The following is a 25,633-nucleotide window of genomic DNA, read 5'->3' as shown; positions in this document are numbered from 1 at the left end:
TTTTTTCAACACTTACTGCATCAGCTTACCATTAGCTTACTGCATTGGGAGTTACATTACGTTTTGGTGCATGGTTAAGAACCTGTGTGCTGAATTTCAGAGCACAGTTTTAACAGGCAGCTTATTTCATCAGGCCCTGGGAGCAGGGAGAGTTAAGGAAGTAGACAGAGGGTGGAAAGTGCTCATTAAAGGGAGCCCTGGACTATGTCAGGTTTAGCTCTAAAGAAAGACAATATGTCAGGGGCAATGGATGGCTTAGTGACATGGTACTAGGATACAGAGCCTGTCACCTCTAGGACTGGAGGTCTCAGGGGATGGCACAGGGATACAGAGCCTGTCACCTCTAGGACTGGAGGGATCAGGGGATGGGCGCAGGGATACAGAGCCTGTCACCCCTAGGACTGGAGGGCTCTGGGGATGGGCACAGGGATACAGAGCCTGACACCTCTAGGACTGGAGGTCTCAGGGGATGGGGGCAGGGATACAGAGGGGATGGGCACAGGCATACAGAGCCTGTCACCTCTAGGACTGGAGGGCTCAGGGGATGGGCACAGGGATACAGAGCCCGTCACCTCTAGGACTGGAGGGATCAGGGGATGGGCACAGAGATACAGAGCCTGTCACCTCTAGCACTGGAGGGCTCAGGGGATGGGCACAGGGATACAGAGCCTGTCACCTCTAGGAGTGGAGGGATCAGGGGAAGGGCACAGGGATACAGAGCCTGTCACCTCTAGCACTGGAGGGCTCAGGGGATGGGTGCAGGGAGCCAGAGCCTGTCACCTCTAGGACTAGAAAGCTCAGAGCTGGGTACAGGAATAAAAAGCTTTTTACAGTAGAGGATACAGCTCAACTCTTATCCAGATCAGGACTGATTGTTATGATTTTCAATCTTTGACTTTTGTAACATGACTTGGCCCTAGTCCTATCCCACCAGAGAGGTACCAGATATCTAGAGCCATCCATTAACACGAATGTCATCTAAGGAAGCAGTTTTGGCAGAGAGGGTGAAGCCTTAAAGGAAAACAAATTGCATCCTCTCTCCTTTTGAGGTCGCCCCCATACTGTGAGGTAGTCACACTTCGAAAACCTTCCCAAATCTTTTCAAGCTGGATTTTGGAGATCTGCGAGGCACAAGTGATCAGAGAAAGGTGGTTCACTGGTGCTTTGATCCACCAAGCCCAGGCCTCGCAGGATTTACCCAGGGTGATGTGGCATGGAGGAGGCCCTCTGGCTCTGATTGCTTTTTTTTTTTGGAAGGGAGAGCGCGAGGTGGACCTTTGCAGTTTGAGGTTCCACCAGCGACAGCACTCTGTTTCACAGAAAGTAGCTGCGCACTCCATGGGGAATCCCCCTGATTGAAATTTTGTAGGCCTCCAATTTGCAACCAACTCGGTTTTTGGGTTGGAAAGGTTGGCAGGGCTCAATATACACTGTCCAAGTGGACTGTGGCCCTCATCACCTGCAGATGACAAAATCGGAACCTTTTTCTATCCAATTAATGCAGGGATAATCCTGCATCTGCACACATTAGCTGACTACAGAATAAAGCTGGCACCAGGCCGGCAGGGAGGCAGCAGTAGCAGGCAGAGAGGTTCTGGTGTACATAACATCTCTCTGCTAGGGTTATGAGATACGCCTGGGGCGGGAGCAAGCAGCACATGAAATGAGCGGCAGTGAAGCCGAGAGACCAGTCGGCCGACAAAAACCACCAGAAGGAAGATGAAACTGCTTCGGAAACCACTCCGAAAGAAGAGAAAGTCCAAAGATGTGCCGACCCTAGCAAAAGAGCATTCAGTTTTTTCCCAAAACAAAGTTATGTAGGATAAAAAAAAAACAAAAAACAAATAACCAAAACTGAATATAAAAGAGTGGCTGACCCGTGCTTATAAAGACTGATCTTGGTGTTTTGAGGAAGTGTTGTCACGGTCATGCCCCTCTCCACCCGATCACTGGAAAGCTTCGGGCTGCCGCCCTCCCACGGTCCTTTTAGTATTGCTCGTGGCTTTCAAGCCGGACACCGTCCCGATGCCTCAGGCCAGCGGGAATCCGTTAACACGAGGGCCTGCTCTGGAAGTGTGCTCTGTCTCAGAATCTGCTCGCACGTCTGCTGTCAGATTTGAGTCTGGAGGGTGAGTCCCGGCGGCGTGTAGGGAGGCGGAGCCGGGTTGGGTTTGACGCTGCGCGCCTTCATGTAAGAAATGAACTGATCGGGAATCTCGGCCAGGACGTCCTTAGCGAGACGGGCCATGCTGAGGACGTGGTTTCCTGTGCGGTCAATGTAATCCCGAAACGGCACAAACTGAAAAACAAAGACAAGACAGCTCAGAGCCAGCACTCAGCAAAAGGGGATGTTAGTGCAGGACATCTACACGCCTAACATAACCCTCCAAATGATTATGGACCAATGATTATAAAGACAGGCTTAATGCTAGCCACTTGCCTCAAAGTATAAAGGCTCTTTTTAATATAATAAACTATTAATTAGATGGTTTTTGATATTGTACAATTACAGGCTGAATAATTAAAGTGGATATAGATATAGGATTACAGTACAGAGCACCTGTCAAAATGCAAAGCACAGCAGGTCAGGTACTATGCACGAGTCCAACATAGCTCTGCCAATGCACCTCAGTCCTGCTCTTCAGTGGCCCCTGCTAATCTAGTACTGAAACCCATCCACACAGCTCTGCCAATGCACCTCAGTCCTGCTCTACAGTACCCCCTGCTATTCTAGTACTGAAACCCATCCACACGACTCTGCCAATGCACCTCAGTCCTGCTCTATAGTGCCCCCTGCTAATCTAGTACTGAAACCCATCCACACAGCTCTGCCAATGCACCTTGGTCCTGCTCTAAGCACCCCCCTGCTAATCTAGTACTGAAACCCATCCACACGACTCTGCCAATGCACCTCAGTCCTGCTCTACAGTACCCCCTGCTATTCTAGTACTGAAACCCATCCACACGACTCTGCCAATGCACCTCAGTCCTGCTCTATAGTGCCCCCTGCTAATCTAGTACTGAAACCCATCCACACAGCTCTGCCAATGCACCTCAGTCCTGCTCTACAGTGGCCCTGCTATTCTAGTACTGAAACCCATCCACACAGCTCTGCCAATGCACCTCAGTCCTGCTCTAAGCACCCCCTGCTATTCTAGTACTGAAACCCATCCACACGACTCTGCCAATGCACCTCAGTTCTGTACTGCACTAACCCTTGCTATTCCATTTCTTTGCTATCTTTTAAAATCAGTTCTTTTGCTATCTTTTTACAACCTAAGCTATATATGCTATTTCCACAGTTCAGTAACAGTGTGTGAAATAAAAGCTGTTTTTAGACAGAAAACTGAGCAGATGTGACCAAAATGTCATCAAGCGGTGGAATAGCTTTCAAATGCTAGTGAGCACGGGGTTGCAGTGGATGTAATTCTCCCAGCGCTGGCTCTAATCTGTCACTTTGACAGGGGAATGCCATTTCTCCATAAGTATGAGGCCTGACAGGCTGTCTCTGAGCAATGAGGCGGCCACGGCTTCAGATCCAGGCTTGAGTTTACCTTTCCTTAATAGTCATTTATTTCAATTTGGTCTTCACCAATGGCAGAGCCCAAGATAAACATGGGTGGGCATTAAGCATAGAGGTATGCGCGTGCTAGTTACTCTGTTATCAACAAACTCTTCTCCCCCCAAGAGCAGTCTCACCCACCCCCCCTCTCCCCATGATATGAGCGGGAGAGAGAGACTGCTGGGGACAGGGTGAGGGGCAATGAGATGACTTCCAGATCCCTGTGCCTCACCCTGTCCCCAGCAGTCTCTCTTTCTCAAGTCTACACCCTCCCACCCAAGCCCACCATCCCTTCCTCAAGCCCCCTTCCCACTCCACTCCTCTCCTAACTGAGCACAGCCGCTGAGTCCTCCCGGAAGGGTTACTTGTTATTTTGCAGACTCGGGGCTTGGATCAATAGGGCCCCTGCCAAAATTTTGTTAACAAAGGGAATCAAATTCTGTTCCTCCTCCTTTCTCTCCGGTACAAACACATAACTGAGCTCAAACAAGTGACTCAGGACTTGGGGATGTTACCGCCTCCTCCCTCTCCCACATTAGAGCTGCTCTGCCGTGGTGGCCAGGAACCCCAGTCCTGCCCTGCAGCACCCCCTGCTCATCCAGCCCGGGGACCTCTGCACAGCTCTGCCACTACATCCCAATCCTACCCTGCAATCCCCCTGCCCCTCCTGTGCTGGGGGCAGCCACCTGCCTCTGTTCATAGAGGGAGTCTGTCCCACCCCTGTGAAGATCCGGGAGCTCCCTGCGATAAGGGGCAGGAGGAGCCAGCCCTGACCGTACTCCACTGCATGGATGGGCTTGCACTTCCTGGTATTCATGGAGAATTTGGGAGCCATGAATGAAAAGGCGTATACTAAATCCTAAATAAATAGAGTGGGTCCGGTGATGTAAGGTGGGGGGGGTGGATAAAAACCAGGCCTGGCTCAACCTGTGCCTCGTGCCACAGATCCACCTTGTTCACCTTAGGCACGACTCTGCTTGCATTGAGATAATACAATAAAGTCCAAATGTGCTTCTCAGGACCTGTTATTGTGCTGCCTCCTAGGGTAGACAGCACAAGGAGATGCACTGCGGTCCACGGATTCGTTTACCTGGACAATGTCGCGCTCGGCCAGCTTCCCGCGGGAAGAGATTCTGATCTCGTCACCGTCCAGCTCCACCATGGCTGCGGGGAGACAAAGCAGTCAGGTTTGGGGTTCAGGGATCTCTGTCAGGGTAACCGCGACGCACAGCACGGGAAGTAGAAAGCTCCCGCCAACAAGAAAACCGACACGTGGGCGTGGTGAATACCCCCCGCCTTTCACTGACCCACGATGAGGTGACTCGACAAACTCCCAGCAGGGTTAACTTCAACATTTTGCTTCCGATACGCTGAGCTGCCATGCCGTCCTGGTTTTAGCCCATTGCATGCAGGGAGCTGAAGTTCTGATTTTCCTGTGGAAGGGAAGGTTGCACCTCCTTGCATGGAACGGGGCAAAACCAGGACTGGATCAGCTTGGTTAGGTAGACCTGGGTAAGGGGCAGGCCTACTTTGTAGTACAGAGATGGTCAACTGCGGTCCTCAAGAGCCACAAAGAAGTCCAGTTTTTAGGATATCCTCAATGATTTCTTGAAAGCCAGGCCTATTTATGGTTCTCAAGAACTGGAGCTGGCCACCCCTGCTATAGTAGGTCCAGCTAACCTGGGCTCCAATCCATCCCCCATCTATACTTAGGGTAACCTACTGGCCCCATTCATTTTTTTCAGAATAGGTTTAACGAGTCTTGGTTTTACTTCATGGTAAAACAGAAGTACAAATTAGGATTGCCGCCTCATCCCAGGTCAACTGAACAGGCTGATCTGCTCCCGGTTTTGTCCCACTGCATGCATGGAGTCCATGTACTCAATAGGGTGAGTCTAGAATTAGATCAGAACTGTTCTTAAAAATTCAGAGTCAACTGGCAGGTCTAAATTTGCCTTATGTCTATGAGTATAGGCGACACCGAATCCTTATATGCTGGATAGATTGTTGGGGGGGGTTTATCATGCCAATAAAACCGAAATGGTACAGAGAGGGCCCAAGAAGCAACATGATCCCCCTACACATGAGCTTTAAGAATAAATTCATCTTTACTGTGCAGAGCGGTTGAACACTCTGCATACAGTACAAGGAAGCAGAGCCCATTCTCCTCCGCCTGCTCGTTTTCAGCCACATCCTTCACAGGCAGCGGCTGCATTTGAGACCCTTAGAAAGTCAGTCTCCCACTGGATTTGTTTTGTGCATGACAGGAATGATCCTTTAATCTCAATCAGTTTCTTTCATTCATGGTCAGAAGTCCTCGCGGCTTTGCTCAACAATCTTAATTTTTCAATTTAAGTTCCATGATTTGTTTCCTGCTGAGCTACATCCATGATCACCATGGCCAAGGTCTACAAGAGGTGTGTTATCTTTGAGGACCCTGCACCATCACTTTCACCAGAATTAGCTCCCGTCCAGAGACTGAACGATGGTACCATTTTATTGATATGTGCATCTCAAAATATTCAAATATTTACCAAACTAAATATTTGTGTGTGTGTGTTTCTTTTTTTTTTTTATTTGGATTGCATGTAAAGAATAATTGTATTTTGTGCAGACATCCTGGAGACCCCAGACAACATGTGATCCTTTCCCATTGCGATCATAGGCAATTCCCCAAGCGACTTAGCTGTTCATCTCCACCCATGTAGGACACTGTGGACCACCATTGTGGTAATATGCAGTGGAGGCCCATGGATGTTTAAAGCAAAAACTAGCAGCTGCTGCCAGATGATGATACAGAAGTGTAAAAAAAAAAGTAAGCATTGTGGGACAGTTTAATGTTTTAATAAATTGATTCCAAGTGAAAGCTGGGAGAGAACAGATTGATCTTACCGTCAAATTCTGCCTGTCCTACGCCAACAATTATTATGGACATTGGAAGCTTAGCAGCCTGTCGCAGAGAGTTTAGGGTGGGGGGAGAGGAGGGAAGGGAACGGGGGGATGTGGGAGAAAAGGAGTGGGGAGACAAAGGAAGGTGAACAGGAGGGAGAGATGGATATGATGAAGAGGGGAGGAGAGGGGAGTGAGAGCAAGAGGAGGGAAGAAGGATTGAGGGAGGAATGGCACAGGGAAACACAAAAGGAGCACGAGAGAGCAGAAAAGGATTTGGGGGGAGAGAGAGAATGCAAGGTGAAAGTCAATGAGAGCAGAAAGCAAAAAGGAGAGAAGCCACAGGAGCGTGAAAGAGACAGGGAGAGAGAATGAAAGGAGGGCAAGGAAAAGAAGGAACAAGAAGGAGAGGAAAAGTAAAAAGGCAAGGAGAGAGGGAGAAAGAGAAAAAAAAGAGAGATTTAGAGCATAAAATGTGAAAAGCAATCAGCCTGCGCCGCTCACTAAACAAAGCGAGGCCGATAGCCCCTACCAGCCCTCATTCCACAGTGCTGATACCCCCACAAACCCCAATTCTGTGGCGTTGATGCCCCCTGCAATCAGAAAAAAAAAGGCTGCGGAGGAGAGAAGATGGCGCAGAGCGTGGCTGCCTGCAGACCTTTCGACTTGAAATCCATTTCTGAAAGAAGAGAAGAGAAAGCACAGCCTTGAAACCATGCGCATCTGTTTCCACTAACGCTAACCAGTTAGGCTTGAAAAGTAGACTAGAGCGCTCGTTCCTGGTGGATCCCGCATGCCTCGAGATCACGCTTAAGCCTTCAACTACTAGAGAAGTGCCATCATCCTGCCAGGTCAGACTTCTTTTTTTAAATACTTTATTGCAATTATGCAACTTTATTTACAATAATATCAGTTTGACAGAGCTCAGATCAGAGCAGTACTGTAATGCTGAGATGTAGGGATGGGTCAGAACCTTGCCTATTACAGAACAGGGATCCCCACTACCATTTTATAATGTAATATGAAGGAGTAGTCTTGCCTAATTAGAAGTCAGGGATTTGCATATGGAAGTCACAGATGATGCCCGGTGAGTTCATATTTGAAAGGCATCATAGGGCTCAGTCATACTTGCTCTATTCCATTTCTTGCCTTCTGATTGGATGGAACATTTGAGCTCTGAACTGATCACTCAACTCATCTTTGGACAACAATAATGGCCGCCCTATACTGGCTTTCTCACTGGATTTCCCACCGCTGAAAATTGATACATGTTGGATTTTAACCTGAATTTTTAAACTAATATTTAATCTTCTATCTTCTGCTATAATAATAATAAGCCCCTAGCAGCTCCAGCATTTTCTGAGTGCAGAAGAAACTTATTCTGTAATTAACATTGCGTTAACTTGGCTGAGGCGGCAAAGAGGCTGACCCTGTCCTGGTTTTGCTCCTTTGCATGAATGAAGTTGCTGTCAGCTTTCCCTAAGAAAAATAGAAACTCTGAATCTACATTCAAAGAGTTTTGTCTGGTAATTTTTAATCTTCTTGAACAAACTCTGAGGTTTAACATTTCCCATCCCTCTGACTAAAACTGTACCCAGGTAAGTTGGTCATTAGCTTAGACATTTTTTAAGTATTTTGAGGGTTGGGGCTACTGGAGGTCCAGGCCTGCAAGGGAATTTTTTTTTTGTTACTCATATATATTCAGAATATAGCCAGATAGGGTTAAAGGAACCCAGATAACTTTGGCTGAGCATATTAAGAAGAGAGAATTGTCCCACTGAATATCCAAGACACATTATCTGGCTAACTTTAGTTGGAAAACTTCTCTGTTCATCACTGGCTTATTGAATATGGATCTCTCTATTTGCATGCATTTAATGGATCAGGCTTTACAGGCTGACCTGGGTGAGGTGGCCACCCTAGTTACAGACTCTGGGGTTGCAGTGTAGAACTCTGCCAAGAGTCACAGACTAACAACTGGTCCTCTTATTTTAAAACAATAGGCAGGTGATTAAAGTATTAACTGCTAATAATCAAAACACTACCAGGCATTCCTGAGGGAAGAGGAGGAGGCAGGTAATTGCAGCAGTGTGTGTTGGGGCGGAGGGTGTTCGAGAACATCTTATAAGGATCCATGGGCCAGAAGCAAAGACCAGCATGTGCCCTTTAAACTTGACCTGTCATAACACATTACAAGGGTGGGCCGATTCATTAGTGGAAAGGCAGCGCACGTAACCTGCATGCTGAAGAGCTGGTTAATATGCAAATGAGAGGTTCCTGACCCAATCAGAGCAGGGAGAAGAGGGGCAATGTTTATACAGAGCTGCAGCGAGCGTGGTACGAGTCAGAATTAATGCAGAGGGCAAGGAGCGCCAGTGAACAAGATTAATCACCCATCACACGCTAATTATTTCAGGATAAAGTAAATTAAGCATTTGAACATCGAGAGATTGTTTTGATCTAATGGCAAGTGTTTAACATTAAAACATTACAACTGGGAGAGAGCCCAGAGAAGCTTTAAAATACGTGTGACTTCAGAGCTTGTTTCCTCTTCTCCCCTCATCTCATACTTTTTATTCCCTATATATATATATCCCATATATTACCATCTGCTAAAATGCGGGGCCACCAAGCTCCTCCCCTACACTCAACAATTCACAACAACCGTGGTCCCAATGGCTTCCCATGCATGCGGCCATAGCAAAGTTCTGTGGCTAAAAATAGGGTCCAGCTGACCAGCAGGTTTAAGGTCAGTCCAGAAGTTATGGCTCCCTTTCTTTCCCCTCCCGCAAATGCCCTTTTAATCAAAGCTGGGAATTGCATCGATGATTCTGCAGAGACAACCCATCAACCCACCGGTGTCCTCCTAACTCTCATCTCCGTCCCTCCCTATTGAGCAGGTTCAATGCTTGTACGTAATTAAAACGTTTAGGTCGATACTACTAGTGTTTGGTAATTGCCTGCTGAGTGGGATGTCGTGATTCCCTCTTCAAAAGACAGCCATTGAAACTTTGGGAATGGAAAGAGATGAGATGTATGTGATCTTCAATAGACAGTACATCATCACCTCGGAATAATTCCTACTTTGGAATATTAAAAGTTGTCAAATAACCCATGAAGAATTCACTTCTCTCCAGGACCAATGAGACAACTAACTGTACCAGTGGAGGAAAGCCGAGTTCCATCTCCTCCTCTTCTGCCTTCAGTCCTTTAGCACAACCTTAGCAGCTCGAGAGGGCACCACAGCTGCTTCTTCTCTACTCTGCTCTTCCAAGGTGGATGGGGGAATCTCTTTGAGCCATAAGAGTTTGCCTCAGGACACCTGTGAGTACCATTGATAGAAGCGATAACTCCGTCATACCTCCTAGCTCTGGCTGAATTCCCATCATTACCTCTGACTGTAGCTGGCCTTCCTCAGGGCCTCCATATCTCAGTGGTCATCGGGGTCGATGCACACAACTCTCCTGCTTGCAACAAGTGGTTAAAAAAGCTGGTGATACGGAGGCGAATTTTGTGAAAATGATTGTACTTAGAAGCAAGTGAACTGTTATTTCAATCATTTTTCTGCAGAGATCTTCCTCTTCATTATGTAAAAATTAAATGATCTCGCTCAACAGCAAGATTTGTGTCCATGGAATTAATGCTGTTTTGCACTGCCTCTCCTCATCTGCTCATGGAATTATCACATATCTGGGACCCCCTGCCTTACGGCTAATAGACTGGGAGTGATTTTTTTTTCAGCTTTGTGACATCTAAATGCTATTTTTAGACATTTACATAGAAACAGCAATGTGATTTTTTAAATGTTTCTGAATTTGGATTTGGCTCAGGTCTTATCATCGGTAGCTCAAGGCTATTGATGGAAGATAAGGGCAGGAGAGCCCATCCAGTCTGCCAAATCTATTTCCTGGTGCAATGCCACAGAACCCAGTTAATTGCTGGCTTTCCCCTCACTTCTCGCAACTCAGGATCTTCTGTGCTTATCCCAGGCTTTCTTAAATTCCATCACTGCTTTGGTCTCCGCTTCCTCCCCTGGGAGGCTGTTCCATGCATTCATTACCCTTTCTGTGAAGAAACATTTTCTGATGTTGCTCCCGAGTCTACCCCTTGGAGCCTAGTACTGTGACCTCTTGTTCTAGACCATTCTTTCCTCTGCAAAAGGTTTGCTTCTTGTGCACTTATACATTTGAGGTATTTGAGAGTCCCCCATCTCGTCCAGAATGCACACATTTAGGTCCAAATCTCAATATACAAGTATTTGTGCAGACCCTGGAGCATTTTGGAAGCCTACAGTCTGCCTATATAATCATTTGGAGGTAAAGCCTCTAGAAATTGTCCCTGTATTCTAGGTGAGGTCTCACCAGCCACCAGTACAAAGGTCTTATAATCATCTCCTTTTTTGCTTTTGCTTCTCTCTCTCTCTCTGCATGCATTGTAAGCTCCCTTTGGATGTGGCCATTGCCTTACAACTGAGTAACCATTGCCATAAAAAACAAGCTTCCTGCCCTTTCTTTCTCTCTGTCCCAATTAAGAGTATGTGCTAATTTTGTTCCCAAATCAAAAGTGGATTTTACCCAATCTGAGGTCACAGATCTTCTCCAGGTTTGCCACAAAAGAAACTCTGCAATGAAAACTCCACTAGGTCCGGTGAGCTGCTGCAGAATTTGCCACCGCCTGTGGTACCTGCACGGAAGCAGTGCACAGAGTAGCAGGCTCAGCAGTGTTGTGTCTTATTTCTTTTTTCTCGGTGCAGAAGCTCTGCCAACAGTCTCTGTGATGAATAAGTCCGTGGACTTGGCTTGTGATCCCAGGTTTCTCGGTCTTGCACATCCTGGCTGCGGTCTTTACTGCGTGTGCAGATTGCCACTCGGTGTTCAGACAGCCAAAACGCTTCCTCAAAATCAAGTACCAGTTACTCTAGGCCAGGCACTTATTCCAGATTGTTGTTCCACATAGTAGTATAACCAAGCATGGGTTTATAAAGGAGAGAAGGAAATAAATAATCACCATGGAATCACGTTCAAGCTGTACCGTATGATGACATAAGAACATAAGACCTGAGAATAGTAGCTGCATGTAGGGTCCCTGTGGTGGTCTACTAAAAATGATATTGAAATTCATGCTCTAAATCAGAGATAGCGTCACCCTAGTTCCACGCACCCCTGTTCTAGTGTCCATTTGTTTTATTCCAATCAGGGGCATGAGGATGTCTAGAGAGATGTGGAATCTGCCTCTAGATTTCAGAGGAGTGAGAACTGCCTACAAAAGTGAAAACCTGAGGCAATGTATCTCTCGAGGGCTGCTTCTAGGATGGAGGATGAGGGGAAAGGGAGTGTTTCCAGGATGTTCCTTAGATGGTGAAGAGCTGCAGAAGCTTCTCTCAGAAGACAGCTTATAATCTTCCTCGGGTTCTTTTGCAGCTTAATTTGCACTCCACTGTCTGTGGTGTCTCATCTGCAACTTGGTGGAGTGAGCCCATTTGACTTTGGAAAGACCACAATGATGGGATCCTGGAGTTTCTTTTTTTTTTTCCTGAATCTGGAAATCCCGATAGTTCAACAGTGTTGCTTGTCTGGGGGATCAAGGAACTAGTCCATAAATACCCAGGAAACTTTTCCATTGACCTGACATCTTGGTTTGGGCAAAGATGGCCAAGTACTTTGTGCAAGCAGAGGACTCCTGCACGTTTACTCTGGGTCTGCCCAACCCTACAGGATGGAGTCCTGTACAAATGTTAAGTCTGCTGCTGTTGACAACTGTGAAAACCGACTTGTATTGATGGAGTGTACAAAGACTGACTTTGGTTTGACGTTCATGATCCTTTGCTTTATTTTAAAGTCCCCACAACTACTGTGAGCCCTTTGTGGATGGGGAAATACCTAACAGTTCCTGAATGTAATCCACACTGAAATGCTGAAAGGCAGAATACAAATTAACTATTCGTCTAACTAACTATCCTGGCACCTCAAGACCCGTGTGTGAACTGTTATTGTAGAAGCAATATTGTCACTTCTGTAGTCCCCATTAGTGTTTCCCCCACTGTGGACAAAAACCCTCTTGCCTGCCTTAGCTCAGTGACAGCAGAAGGGCTACATGTAGTTTGGTGAGGTTCCTTTAAATTTATCCTTTTCAGTACAGTCTCACCATCTCAACTACCGGTTAGGAGGACAAGAGTTGAGGAAGAAATTGATCCTGGCTCTGTGGCCTGAGCAGGTAGCAAAACCATATCGCCAGACAAATGAAGCCCCCAAACAGTGAAAATCCACCAGGCTACAGACTTGGTGCTGGCTGACGAAGAGCTGACCATATCACAGATGTTGGTGGATTCAGTTCAAACATTAAAAAAAAAAAATAAAAAGCTTGACTCCTTGTCTGAAAAAATGACTTTGAGCTTCAACTTGAAGTTAGTAATCATTGCACAATTTAATTCTTCCATTCAGAATAACTCGGCTTTACTGGAATTAGAAGCATCCATGATAGTCGCGAGTCAGAACACTGAAGTGTTGGAAGGGAAGGACCGTTTCATTGTATACTTGCCACAAAGAAGAGAAGATCTATAGAATCAAAGTCAAAGGAAAAATATCCAGCTTGAAGGCTTCCTGCAGTGGGAAGTTGGCTCCAGTTGGCTTCATCACCTTCAGCATGAAGATCCGTTGGCTACGGTCTAAAAACCATTGCATTAAAAACTGAAAAGGTCCAGCGAGCGCTAGACCTGGAGCTTACCCGCGTATCATTATTGTGAGATTATACAACTTTGTGGAATGATCCCGAATCACAAATGCTGCAAGCTGCATGGAGAAATTCTATTCTGTTTTATTCTTCGATTTGTAACCCACGATTCTTGCAATCCCTCTGGTACTTTAGCTGCTGACTGCATCTCCTACAGACCTATCTCCCTCATTAACGCTCATATCAAAATAGTAGCCAAAATATTTTCATTTACTTTCAACTTATACCTCATCTTTTTTTTTTAGAACAAACTCAAAATGGTTTGCAATGCTAGCAAAATACACCCAATAAAAATACAGAGGCTGATATTCACTGCTACTCCAGATAAGTATTGACTTATCTGGCTAAGTGGCAGCCACTGAATATCTGGCTATGTATACTGGCTGCCACTTAGCCAGATAAATCACTTATCTGGCTTAAGTAGTTAACTGGATATCTAGTGGGCGGGCCTTAGGCGGATTGGGGCGGCACTATTTATCCGACTAACTTAGCGCTTTGTACTTGTCCGGTTAAGTTAATCAGATAAGTTAGGCCTGTCATAGAGCAAGTATAACTTCAGCCAGATAAACGTATCCAGCCAAGTAGCGCCAAATACGTGGATATTCAGCAGCATAGACATGCTGCCGGATATCCTATGTAACTTTTCTAGACATTTTCTTCTGAATAAGAAGCCCCCAATTCCTATCATCACAAAAACATAAAATAACAATGTTCTCTATGTGTATACACTCCTCTCTGATATTCAAATATGTCTAGAAAATGTCATACCCTTATTGACAGAAGTAGGACAAACTGGATTTGTCTAGGGTAGATCCTCTGTTAATAATACTCAGAAGTTTTTTTTTTTTAAATATCATACATTTGACTAACAAAAAATATATCCCTGGTTTTATGTCATTAGATGCTGATAAGATGTTTGATTGGTTGTCTTGGTGACTCGTTTTCTCCAATCTGTATAAATTTGGCTTTCCGGTAGACTTCATTGCCTGAATCAGTGTTACACTGTAATCCTTGGGACCAGTCAGCCTCAAATGGTGCTATCAGCCCTCTCTTTCCACTTAGCAGGGGATACCAGGCTGGGTTGTCTGCTATCTCATTTTCTTTTCATTTTAGCTATGGATCCCTAAGCATAGCTGAGTAGGACCTCATCAGCAATTTCAAGTTATAACTTCCAGAGTTCATCTTCAAATCTTAAAATATCCTTTTATGCAAATGAGATTTTATGGTATATTACCAGTGCTCGAAAGCCAGCATAACAGCTTCTCAAAATCCTGGATAAATAGTAGGGATGTGCAGCCTTTTTTTTTCCCCAGTTTGGTTCATTTGTTTTCGGCCTCTTTTATGACCATATTTTATTTATTCATTGTTGTATTTTATGGGTTATTCATGTTGGGGAAAACAGTGTGTGATATTCACGAAAACTAACAATCTGAAAATTTTCAGAATGAGCCGATTTTTGATTTGTATGACACGAAACAAACTGAAAACCAGCTCATTCGGATCAATTTCACCAGTTGAATTATAGAAATACACATTCCTAATTAATATAGCCAGGTTTAAAATTATATTCTACTACATTTATGCCCTGTCTTATTCATTTCTAAAGATCACCCAAAGCAGCCTACAACAGTGGAAAAAATACATTTAATAATAACATTTTATAGAATAATATTAATTATTCAAAATGTGAGTTATTCTTTTTCAATCCAAGGGAATGAATTTCCCACTCTTTCTTCAAGTTTAACATTTCTTGTAGGGCTTTTAAATATCTAATTTAAAGGAGTCACATAAAGCAAATTTCCCATGTGATTTGCCAAAAGTCAAAGCAGATATTTATTTATTTATTTATTTAAAGAATTTATATACCGGGGTTCCTGTATAGTATACATATCACCCCGGTTTACAAGGAACCAAAACTATCTAGGGTATGACAAAGTAGATATCTCTTCCCATATCTCGGGTGGGCAGAATCAATCTTCCCGCATGTCCTACTTCAAAGAGTCCCACATACTATGCCATCTGGTGTTTTTATTCGGAGCTTTGGGGTTCCATCTTTATTTTGAACAATAGAGTCTTTGCATGAAATGTTTCATTCTGTTCTGGTGAAGAGATTACAGGAGTATGGATTTTCCCAGCCTGCAGTATTATTATTGGGAAGTTTGATTGTTCTGTTTGCATGGTTGGTTGGGTTCTGTCTCATTACAGCCTTAAAAGGGAGCAGGCAAATTGTCATAGCCTTGCAAATATTTATTTACTTCTGTTCTTTTATTTATAGTCACTCGATTTCCCTCACTTTAGAAAGAATTGTAAAGATAGCCCTACAAAAGCGCATACCCTTAAGATAAAGGTCATTGCAGTTATTCCGTAAAACTCCAGAGGTATTATTCCCAATTTCTCCACTTAGTAACAATCCACAAGTATTTCTGGTCACCTTTCCCCAGATTTGGAATAAGTTTGGGATCATGTTTTTGGGACAGTATAGAAGGGACATAGGAAAATATCCTTTAATCGTTTCAGGAACTGGTCACAGAGTTTGAACTTCCTTGTCAGACCCATGACTTGAATTTACAGTTCTGTAGGACCTTATTGTGACATATGGACAGGGCTGGAGGAACCACTAGGCGAGCTAGGCCTGTGCTTAGGGCACCGCGATTTAGGGGGCGCCGCAGCAGACGGCAGAATTTTGAAAGGGCAAAAAGTGCCCTTTCAAATTTCTGCCAGCCCCTGCCTCACCGTGGTCCAGTGGAGGGCCCGGGAGCGATCTGCCGCTCCCGGGGCCTCGGCTACCACTAAGCTAAATGGCGCCGGTGGTCTTTAGCCCCTACCATGTGACGGGGCCAACCAATGGCACCGGTAGCCCCTGTCACATGGTAGGGGCTAAAGGCCACCGGCGCCATTTTGGTTAGTGGCAGCCGAGGCCCCGGGAGCGGCAGATCGCTCCCGGGAACCCACCTGGACCACCAGGTATTTTGTAAGTTTTCTTTTGGGGGGAGGAGAAGTGGGGGCGGCAACCGGGGGTGGGGCTGGGGGCGGCACAAGGCTGAAGGTGCCTAGGGCGCCCAATCCCCTTGCACCGGCCCTGCATCTGGAGACTAACTGGCCTTCAAGAGGTCCTGATTGTACTTAATTGGTATTGAGCTGGACTTATCCCACTTCAGAAGTTATTTCTTATATATATATATATATATATATATATATATATATATATATTAGTATGTGGCTGCGAAGGGGCCTGAATTTAGAGACCTTCTCCTGATCTTATTCAAAATGGAACTCTGAACTTCAGATTGAACCTGACTCAGATGACGCCCAACAGGTGACGTCTTCATCATGCTTCGAGAATTCAGCTATTCTTTTCCAAATTCAGTAACTCTAGTCCCATGTTCTGGAGTTCTTGTGGATGGATGTGTGTGTGTGTGTGTGTGGGGGGGGGGGGGTCCCTTATTCATGTGAAGTACGGGTGCAGATCTGTCCACTAATTCTGGGGGAGGGGGGTGAAGGAGCGGGACATTTCTGCAGTCATCGGCCTTCTTTTTTTTCGTTTAGTCCTGCTTCGTATTTATTTGGATATGGGGGAAGGATTTCTCTGCTCTTAACACTACGAAGCTGGTAGTTCAGTTGATTTATAACTGACTACTGGTCACATTTGAGAAAGCTTGCCATGCCGTGAATTCTGGAAGGAAGTTGCCATGGAGGTCACCTGGCTGGAAAAGCTCACCTGTGCACTGAAGGGAGATTTGGACTCTTATGATTCGATATGGAAGCCGTATTGGATTTGGCATGGCGGCAGTGGTCTAGTTCTCTTCATACTGGTTACAAGGTCCCTTGCTTGTTCCTGCTCTGAACTATTTAATGGATGGTTTTGGATGATTGTTGCATGTCCCACTGACCAGTGTAATTTGCTTGTCATACACATCTTTAGGCAATACTATCACAGGGGTCATAATGGAATGTCCATTTCTAAAAAATGATATATCTGCATTCCTCTTGTACAAAGAAACAGGCAATTATGTTATCAGTAAGCAAACTGTTCTTTCATTTTGGGAAATTTGGGTTTGGTGATGCAGCTTTCCTCTAAATTTTGCAAAAGAAAAACTGGGGGGAGAGGAGGGGCAGCCTAGTGTCAATGTGACACAAAATACGTTGATTAAAAAGCATGAGTTTAATTCTTGGATTGGGCCTTCTGCAATGGGAGTGGGCTGCAGAGGCAGCCTTCATGGCCCCTGTGGGGAGAGTCATGGTTTTTGTTAAGGGCGGCGCCTGGTGATCGGATTTAGGCCTCATGATACAGGGAGCACCAGAAGGAGTGCTGGTGCGTGGCTCCTGAGCCTCAGGACCGTCACTGCAATGACCAGATTGGGAACGGTGGGAGGGGAAGGCTCTATTAAAACAGGGGGGAAATCCCCTGGTAGTTGTGAATGAAGGTTCACAGCACCAGGAGCCCAGCAATGGTTTGGTCTGAGTTGGAAGTCAAAAAGGAGATAGGGGGGAACTAGGAATTTTCAGTCTTGAGAGGAGAGAAATTTATTCAGAGGGAAAACCCAGATTTTCTCAACTGCTGTTCTAAGACTAGTTAGTCTCTTTCTAGGGGTTGTCTCCTGACCCAGGTCAATCCTGAGATTTATCCATGACTGTATCTACCCCATTGTATTTATGGATTTGTAGTTTCTGCCTTTCCTAGAGAAACTGGATCTACAAGACCATAGATGTAATGGGGCAAAACCAGGCCTGGATCTGCCCGTCAGAGTTGACCTTGATCAAGTGGTAACCCTATCTCTTTCCGAAACCATTATCTTCCAAAAGCTTCAATGCCATCACCCATACAATTAGGTGTATTCCTTTATAACCGTGACCTGTGGCACACCCTTCTCCATCAGTGAAACAGAAGATGGAATGGACAGTGCAAATCTGTCTTTTGCTTTATTCTCTCTCTCTCTGTCCACTCTGTAACCCGGCTGAACTTACGTTAACAATTGCCTCTTTCGTCTGGGCCATATCCGATATCACCCCGTCGGTGATAATCAGCAGCACAAAATACTGGGAGCCATCCTGGACAGCAGCAGCGTACCTAACGTAGGAAAGACAAAATGGGGGGGAGGGTCTTAAGCCATGCTCAAGGCACTCAGAAGGATCTCTTCAGCCATAAAGTCTTAGGGTCCAGTCCTGCCAGATCCCAGAAACAAAGTACGGTGAGGGGCCTGGTTGGCGCTCACATTGGAAACCTCCAAAGCACAAAAGTAACATGAGCCACGCAGTGCCACAGTGATTTCCACCCTCCCTCACTAATCAGCTGCTGTTCTGCCCCCTAATGAGCTCAGGCCCATCCTTCTCCCACCCCTTTCATCCTAAGTACCCCACTCTCTTCTGATACTGTAACACATGATCAGTCCTTTCCTGTGGCAATTGGAGTTACAGTGTGTTCAACAGTTTGCTTTCTGGTTCTGGGGTCATAAGTCTTTGACCAAGTTACAGGATGCACTTGAGTTACATTAGTATTGGATCTGAGGAAACCCAAGAGACCCCGGTGGGGGAGGGGGGATGTTAAGGATACCAGAAAAATGGAGGCAGTAACTCTTACACCCAGGATACTCTTGTATCCTACACTAAATATGAAAGACTGGAGAATCCCCCTAAAAGGTTGGAGATCGTAGCAGGCCATCCAAAGGTTGTATGTTAAAGAGATGATAGGAGTAATCTCGCTAAGTAGATAGGGATCGCCCAGTTCTGGAAGCTGCCCTTTAACATCAATGGTAGAGTCTGGGGTTTGCAGATGCTAATCCCAAGCTGAGAAGGTCCCCCTATCCTCCAATGACCACTTCCTCCATCCTTCAGCTGGCAGAGGCCACCAGACAGCTATGTTCCCTCTCTTCCCAGGCTCAACTGAATGATCTCCATGACGTGTCGAAATCTGGCTGGCCTGGATGGGCAGAGGATCAGACGTCTGCTGTACTGCAGCACAGTCCACTGCAGAGGATTTTATAACCTGCTTTGGTGCTAAGGAAAAAAAATGAATTCTTTACAGACTACGATACCTTATTATCAGACCAAGATAAGAATTATCCAGAGAGAAGTTACTGTCCATAAGCTGCTTTCAGGGCTGGCCCTATAGGGGTGTGGGGCATCATCCTGGGCAGAGCTGATACTGTCCCACCTAGGTATGATCCTGTGCAATCCTCTCCCTTCCACAGGCAGGAGGAGATCAGTGCTTACCTGCATCTGCTTCCTCCTCCTCTGCCGACTCTAACTGAAGTCTGAATGGGGCGGCCCCGTAGTCTTAGAGAACCCACAAGCCCAGCATTGTTCAGACTTCAGGCTGAAGCTGGCTTAAAAAGTGGGAAGCAGGTGGAGGAGAAGGGAAAAGAAGGGGAATAACGAGGATTGAAGTTTCAAAGCAAGGGGCCCTGGTTGGTTGCACCAGTTTACCCTTATATGGTCTTGAAAACTCATGCACACCAACTTTGGATAATTTTTATGTCATTCCAAATGAAAATATCATAGATACCAAGGAATATGGGCTCCTATCCCAAGATCTGATGAATTTGGGGTGCAGCATTCTTCACTGGCAGATTAAATGGTGACTCTGACCTTCACCTTTGGGCACCATAACATTGCACAATAAGATCCCAGATGGAGACTGCCCCAGGTAGGCCTCCCTTTATCACGAGGGGCTGGGAACTATTGCAAAGCAGAATCATGGCAAAAGGGGAGAACTGTAGCAAACAGCTAAAACAAAATATTATATTCTGGTCTTAGGGCTGCAGGTGTCCTGCCTCCATAATACATTTTTATTAAAATTTTAATAACAAAGGGATTTATAAGTAAGATTCACTTATTCTGGAGGAAGGGTTTATCTTTTATTTCATGGTAATTATAGCTTTAATTGACCTAAGGAGGATGGGGAGAATGAAGGCTTTGGAGCAAGTTTTGCGCCATCCTCTGAGCATGTACTGCTAATTCAGTGGCCAACAACAGCAGGTCTCCGGGCAAGGGATATCTGTGGTGATGCAGGCACAGTTTCATTTGCTTCCGAGGGGATGGAGGGGGTGTTGCCATGGAAACGAGACCCAGAGCAAAAAAGACAAGAATAACAATTGCGAAGGCTGGTGCGGTGGCAATGCTTTAGTGGGGTACTCTATAGAAGATGCGACACTTTAGAAAGACTGAATGGCTTTGCCTAAAATTTCAGGGATACTGCCGTGTCCAAGTTGGGAGTCTTATAAGCCTCTGGAATTCGTGCCTTAAAAGAATGCTCTGCCGTCTATCTATGGGCAGAATCAGAAGGTCTGCAAAGAGAGCAGTAATACCTGATGTACATAGACAAGGAAAGGACTTCAGGGTACTTGTGTTGGATAACCTCGAGGTAACGAAATAGTTGGATAAGGCAGTGCCCTAAATTAAGGTGCATAAGAAGAGACATAACCAGCAGAAAAAGATGCTGTTAATGCCATTTATGAGTCACTGGTGAGATCTCACCTAAAATATTCTGTCCAGGTCTGGAGGCCATACTTCCAAAACAATACAGACAGGCTGGAGGCAGTCTAGAGAGAGGCTATCAAAATGGTGCACGGTCTACTCTTAACACCCTACGAGATGAGACTGAAGGTCCCAAATATGTGTTCCTTAGAGGACAGGAGGGAATGAGGTGGGAGGCGGTGGCGGTTAGAGACACACTCATATACTATCAAAGGTACACACCTGATCACCTGCAGGAGATCACGCCTTCTCCCTGGGTGAGAAGTGTAGCCTCTTTGAAATTCTGATCCCTGCAGTTCCCCAGAGCCACTGGGAGTAACTTTGCTTGGGAATAGATGGGGAAAGTGGCAGCTGGCCTAGCATTTATTTATTTATTTATTTACGTTTTTTTATATACCAACATTCAAGATGAGGTCCCATCATGCTGGTTCACAAGAAACAGGGGTGCAATTATAATAACTTAACAACTTGAACAGTAGTGCAGAAAAGCAGTTACATGTAACAAGGAAATATAGAATATAGCATGGGTGAAAGGATAGCTTAGCTACACTTTCCAGATAACAACTTAAATAATGAGTCAGGCTCGAGTGGCTGATAGGTGGGCAAAGGAGGGGCAATGAGCAGTGTTAGAATAGCATAGACTGGGACAACCTGGCAGACTGGGTAGGCCAAATGGTCCTTATCTGCTGACATTTCCTATGTTACTATGTAACAATAGCACTAAATTACCCCACATGGAATCTGATTGATTCATCCAGCGTGTGATGTCATTTTTCATATCAGACCTAATGCGGACCAATCAGGCTCGCTGAGGGTGAGATCATCTGGGACTCTCTTGCTGACAAGGCCATGCTTGGGGGTTCATAGCAACTGTGTGGGAGCTCTTCAAAAGTTTCCCTAATAGAAACTCTTTAATTGGCGCAGAGCGGGCATTACTAGCCAGCAAGAACATATCAACCAAGCAATGAGCCGCAGTACACAACAGGAGCTGAACCCCAGCGTACTTGGGCTCTCACCCTGTAAAACCTCACCTCTCAAAGGCCCCAGAAGAATAACATAAAATATGCATACGACAAAAAAAAAGTTTAAAAAATGTATTTGTAGCTGTAAATAGCAGCTAAAACCAAACGTAAGTAATATCATATCATAAAGTATTAGCCTTTAAATGAAAAGCCGTTATCTGGTCAGTGGTGTGAGGTGGTATTTAGGTTTTGGGCCTAGTTGCTGCAGGGATACTGAGCAAGCCGGGGAGTGGGAACGTTGCCCGCGTAATTTTAGCAGAACGTACCCAGGTATTTGTTCCTCTGAATATACCTGGAAAAAGTTACACAAGTAAATTCAGGGCAGGGATTTCTCCGACCAGACTCAACCAGCTAAGTTTATCCAGCTAGCGCTATTGGCACTAACTGGGTAAATTTGAGAAATATCCCTGGAACATCTCTCATCCCAGGTAAAGTTTTGCCAGTGAGAGGGGCAGGAACCTCAGATCTCGGGTTCTGTTTGGGTAACTCCAAAAGTTACTCAGACAAACCCTTTGAATACTGACCTTCATTTTTATATATATATTTTTATTTTTGCACTGGAAATTTTCTTTGGAAGTGTCGTGTCAAATGTTTGCATTTGCATTCGACACACTTCACAGTCCACTGAAGAGGTACAGCTTTCTTTTGATGTACAATGCCATGGATATAAGGAATAACCAATCTAGGTTTCAAGAGATACTGGGAACACAAAGCTCTGAACTTTAGGGGTATTGCTGCAGACTCTGGGGGCAACAAATCTACAATAATGAAACTGGAAATGATCCCAGATCGTTGGCTGGCAGCTCTCATTTCTAAAGATAAAGCTTGTTGCCTGGACCAACCTGGCTACGTGGTTAACCACCGGTGCAAAGTTGGTCGGCCCATAAAGCTGCACTGTCTTGAGGCTCTTGTGATACGCTTCCAGGATTCCTTCTATCCCATTACAATATGGGTCATCCACGTTACCATTCTAAGAGAAAAGGAAAGAAAGGGAAGTATCATCATGTTGCATTATTTCACCGGTTGCCAAAATAAAAACACAGGTAAGTTATAAGATAAAATATAAAATGTCCCAGAACAACAAATAAAAGGGAAGGGAGGTATAAAGTAGTGTAAATGATAAAAGTGGGATGAGAAGAAAGGATAAAAGGAATGAAAATGGAAGAAAATACCAGTGGAAATTCATGAGATACTCGTCCGTCTGGAGGTATTTTGGCTCCAAACCCAAGTGCTGGAAACATCTTGTCGCTGTCGTAGTCCTGAATGATCTCGCCGACTGCCTTCAGAGCCATGGCGTACGCGTTCATCTGGTAGGGATTCATGTAGTGCAGAGACGTCGACTGCGAAGGGTTCCCTGCCGGAAGAAACGCCAGGTCAAAGCGCAGAAGGGCGCCATGCAGAGCAACATGAACGCTAACGGCCCCGCGTTAAGCAAAGCATCTTGTGAGACGGGGATCACAGCAGCTCCATTGCTATGGAAGAGCTACAGGTGTTGGGGAATACCGTTAACCCACCACTGGGTGCATCCTTACGTATCCCCCTTTTTTCCCCCCGTGGTGTTCTAGAAAGGTACGTCTTTGCTCCATCAAAGTGTTAACTAATAAGCATGGTTCTTTTGGGATCCTTCATGGCACCTACCATGTTCGGAGCTCCCGATGAGGACAGCTACCAGCTGAGCGGTATCTCAGGTGTGAAGGACCAGCTGTCCTGCTTAGTGCCTTTAGACCACTTGCTGTATTGTGAGCAGTTATCCACGCTTATAACTAAGTGAGGCCTTCAGAGGAAGGCAGTCATGGGGATCAAAGGTTTTTTTTTTAGGCAAATAGCAGGACGCGCAAAACCAGTAAGAAATGCAGAGTCATCAAGAGTCCTATAAAAAGTAGCAAGTCATGTTGACCTTGGAACTAAGGACATGTCAGGTGATGGCAAGCGTGCATGTCCTAGAAAAGTGGATGGACCGGCGATCTGGTCTTTATCTGTCATGTTCTCTATCTCCAATACTGGTATAATGCATGGGTCACACTGTGGGTATCAATTAAGGGATGGAAGAATTCCTTCTTCTATCTCCCAAGTTACCAGCACAGGAACGAAGGCCCCCAAGCACACAATATGCAGCTCATGTACGAGTCTATCGCACAGTTTCCTCTGTGCTGGAAAGCTGCAATAGCCTTCCATTCTCTCTCTTTCTTTCCTCCGGGTAACTGTGACACGACATCTCTTCTTTCCAGCCTCTGGTTCTTGGCCTCACTCTTTTGACAGTGTTCCAACACCCTGAGCAAAATCTTTGCTGGAGCTGCCCCCACTGTGCCTCCAATCAGCCTGCATACCCCAACCCTTGCCTGTTGTTATTTCTCATTTATAGAAATGTCTTTCTATATCTTTTGCAACAGTAGTAAAATATTTTGGGACAGATTTGTACAACTGTGCTTCATTTATTGTTTTGTTTCTTTTGATTTAAAACAAAAAATGAAGAAAAAAACCCAAAACGAAAGATAAAACGAAATAATAATAATAAAAAAAAAAAGTCAGGCCCCCCAAACCCTGGGCCTTCCCTTCAATCCACCCCACTCCTCCAAAGCTTTTTCCCATATTTCAGTTTCTCTGGTCGCTCCTGCCCTGCTGGAGGCACATTTAGATATCGCGCCGGCAGACTGAAGCTGCTGCCATTGTTCATTTCATTCATGCAGAATGGCACAGGCTAGACCCAGATCCAGACCAGGAGGAGGGGAGGGGAGGTTTGGAGGGAGAGGAGGGTTTTTTTTGTTTTTTTTTTTGTCAGTGGCAGCATTTTAAAAGAAAATGAACAAAGTAAAAAAAAAAAATAAGTTAGCTGACTAGAATTTAGGCAGCTAAGTTAGGGGCGTTCCGGGGGTTAACCGGGAGGACTTCAGTTAACCGGCAAGGTTATCCAGCTAACTCTGCCCCCAAACTAATTTACATGCTTTCGCACGCGAAAAGGGCCTTTTTGCGTGCGATAGAGGCTTATAGCATGCGATTTGGCCGCATCGTGTGCGAGACCCCTTTAGCCGGTTAAGTCTGGTTGGGTCAAAGAGCTGTATTAAAGTTAGCCAGCATAGTTTATTGGGCTAACTTTGCTATCAGGACAGTGTCTGAATGTGGCTCTCGCTTGTTAATGAACAAAAACTAAAGGGTAAACTATTTTGTTCATTAACTATTGTTAATGAACAAAAACTAAAGGTAAAAACTATTAGGGTAAACTAAACTTTACCCTAATAGCAGTGCATGCTATTAGGGTAAAGCAATTTATCATTCACTTGTATTTTATGGCAATACTATCTTTTGCTCATTTCATTTTTGGACCCGAGGAAGGGAGTGTCAACTCCCGAAAATTATTCAAGAAATGTACGGTTAGTCCAATAAAAAGGAATGCAAGAGACTAAGATGAATAAAAAATAAAAGGAGGGTGATACAGGTGGCCTCCCACAGAAGTCACACTGCTTTATTCATGTTTTACTTGGATAAATCAGAACCACCACAAGTTCATGACTGCAACAGGAACAAAAGCAGGACTGGATCAGGCCATCCTGAAAACCCGGGGCCAGCTGCTCGCCTTACCCAGCTAATCCTGGAGAGGCTGAGCCAGCCCTGGCTTTACTCCGTTGCATCTCTAGGAAAGGCAGGAGCAAGTTCCCAGATGCAACGCAGCAGAACCAGAAACGGGTTCGTCTGAGACAGGTGGCAAAAGCTTAGTCTGGATTCTGGAGGTTTGCTGCAAGGGTCGTCACTCACCGTTGGAAGCTGTGAAGTCGATGGCCACCGTAAAGTTGATCTGGGTCCTGAAAGAAACAAACAAAAAAAAAAAAAAGCAGCAGCGGCCACGTCATTCAGGCGCCGACAGACTGGTCCCTCCGGAGAGGGTTATCGTACAGATAGCTAGCTCTGTGTCCATACTTAAATGTCCCTCTTCCATCCTCCAAGTTCCAGAAACCCTCGTTCA

General features: G+C 45.3%; 1 protein-coding gene across 2 annotated transcripts in view; it reads right to left on the bottom strand.

The window, feature by feature from the left end:
- Positions 1 to 677: 677 nt before the first annotated feature.
- Positions 678 to 25,633, bottom strand: part of CPNE5 (copine 5) — a 174,219-nt gene continuing 149,263 nt past the window's right edge. Inside the window, exons 15-21 of one of the 2 annotated variants that reach the window (XM_029573398.1) lie at positions 25,426 to 25,472; positions 22,848 to 23,029; positions 22,518 to 22,645; positions 18,146 to 18,248; positions 6,455 to 6,512; positions 4,653 to 4,726; positions 678 to 2,299 (exon numbers count right to left, since the gene is read on the bottom strand). In XM_029573398.1, the coding sequence (XP_029429258.1) occupies positions 2,111 to 2,299; positions 4,653 to 4,726; positions 6,455 to 6,512; positions 18,146 to 18,248; positions 22,518 to 22,645; positions 22,848 to 23,029; positions 25,426 to 25,472 (781 nt within the window). In that variant the 3' untranslated portion in view covers positions 678 to 2,110. The remainder of the gene's footprint in view (positions 2,300 to 4,652; positions 4,727 to 6,454; positions 6,513 to 18,145; positions 18,249 to 22,517; positions 22,646 to 22,847; positions 23,030 to 25,425; positions 25,473 to 25,633) is intronic. The other variant, XM_029573399.1, reaches the window with a different exon arrangement.

Source organism: Rhinatrema bivittatum, chromosome 12, assembly GCF_901001135.1.
Source record: "Rhinatrema bivittatum chromosome 12, aRhiBiv1.1, whole genome shotgun sequence".
NCBI classification, from domain to species: Eukaryota; Metazoa; Chordata; class Amphibia; order Gymnophiona; family Rhinatrematidae; genus Rhinatrema; species Rhinatrema bivittatum.
This window is presented reverse-complemented; position numbering and strand designations above follow the sequence as displayed.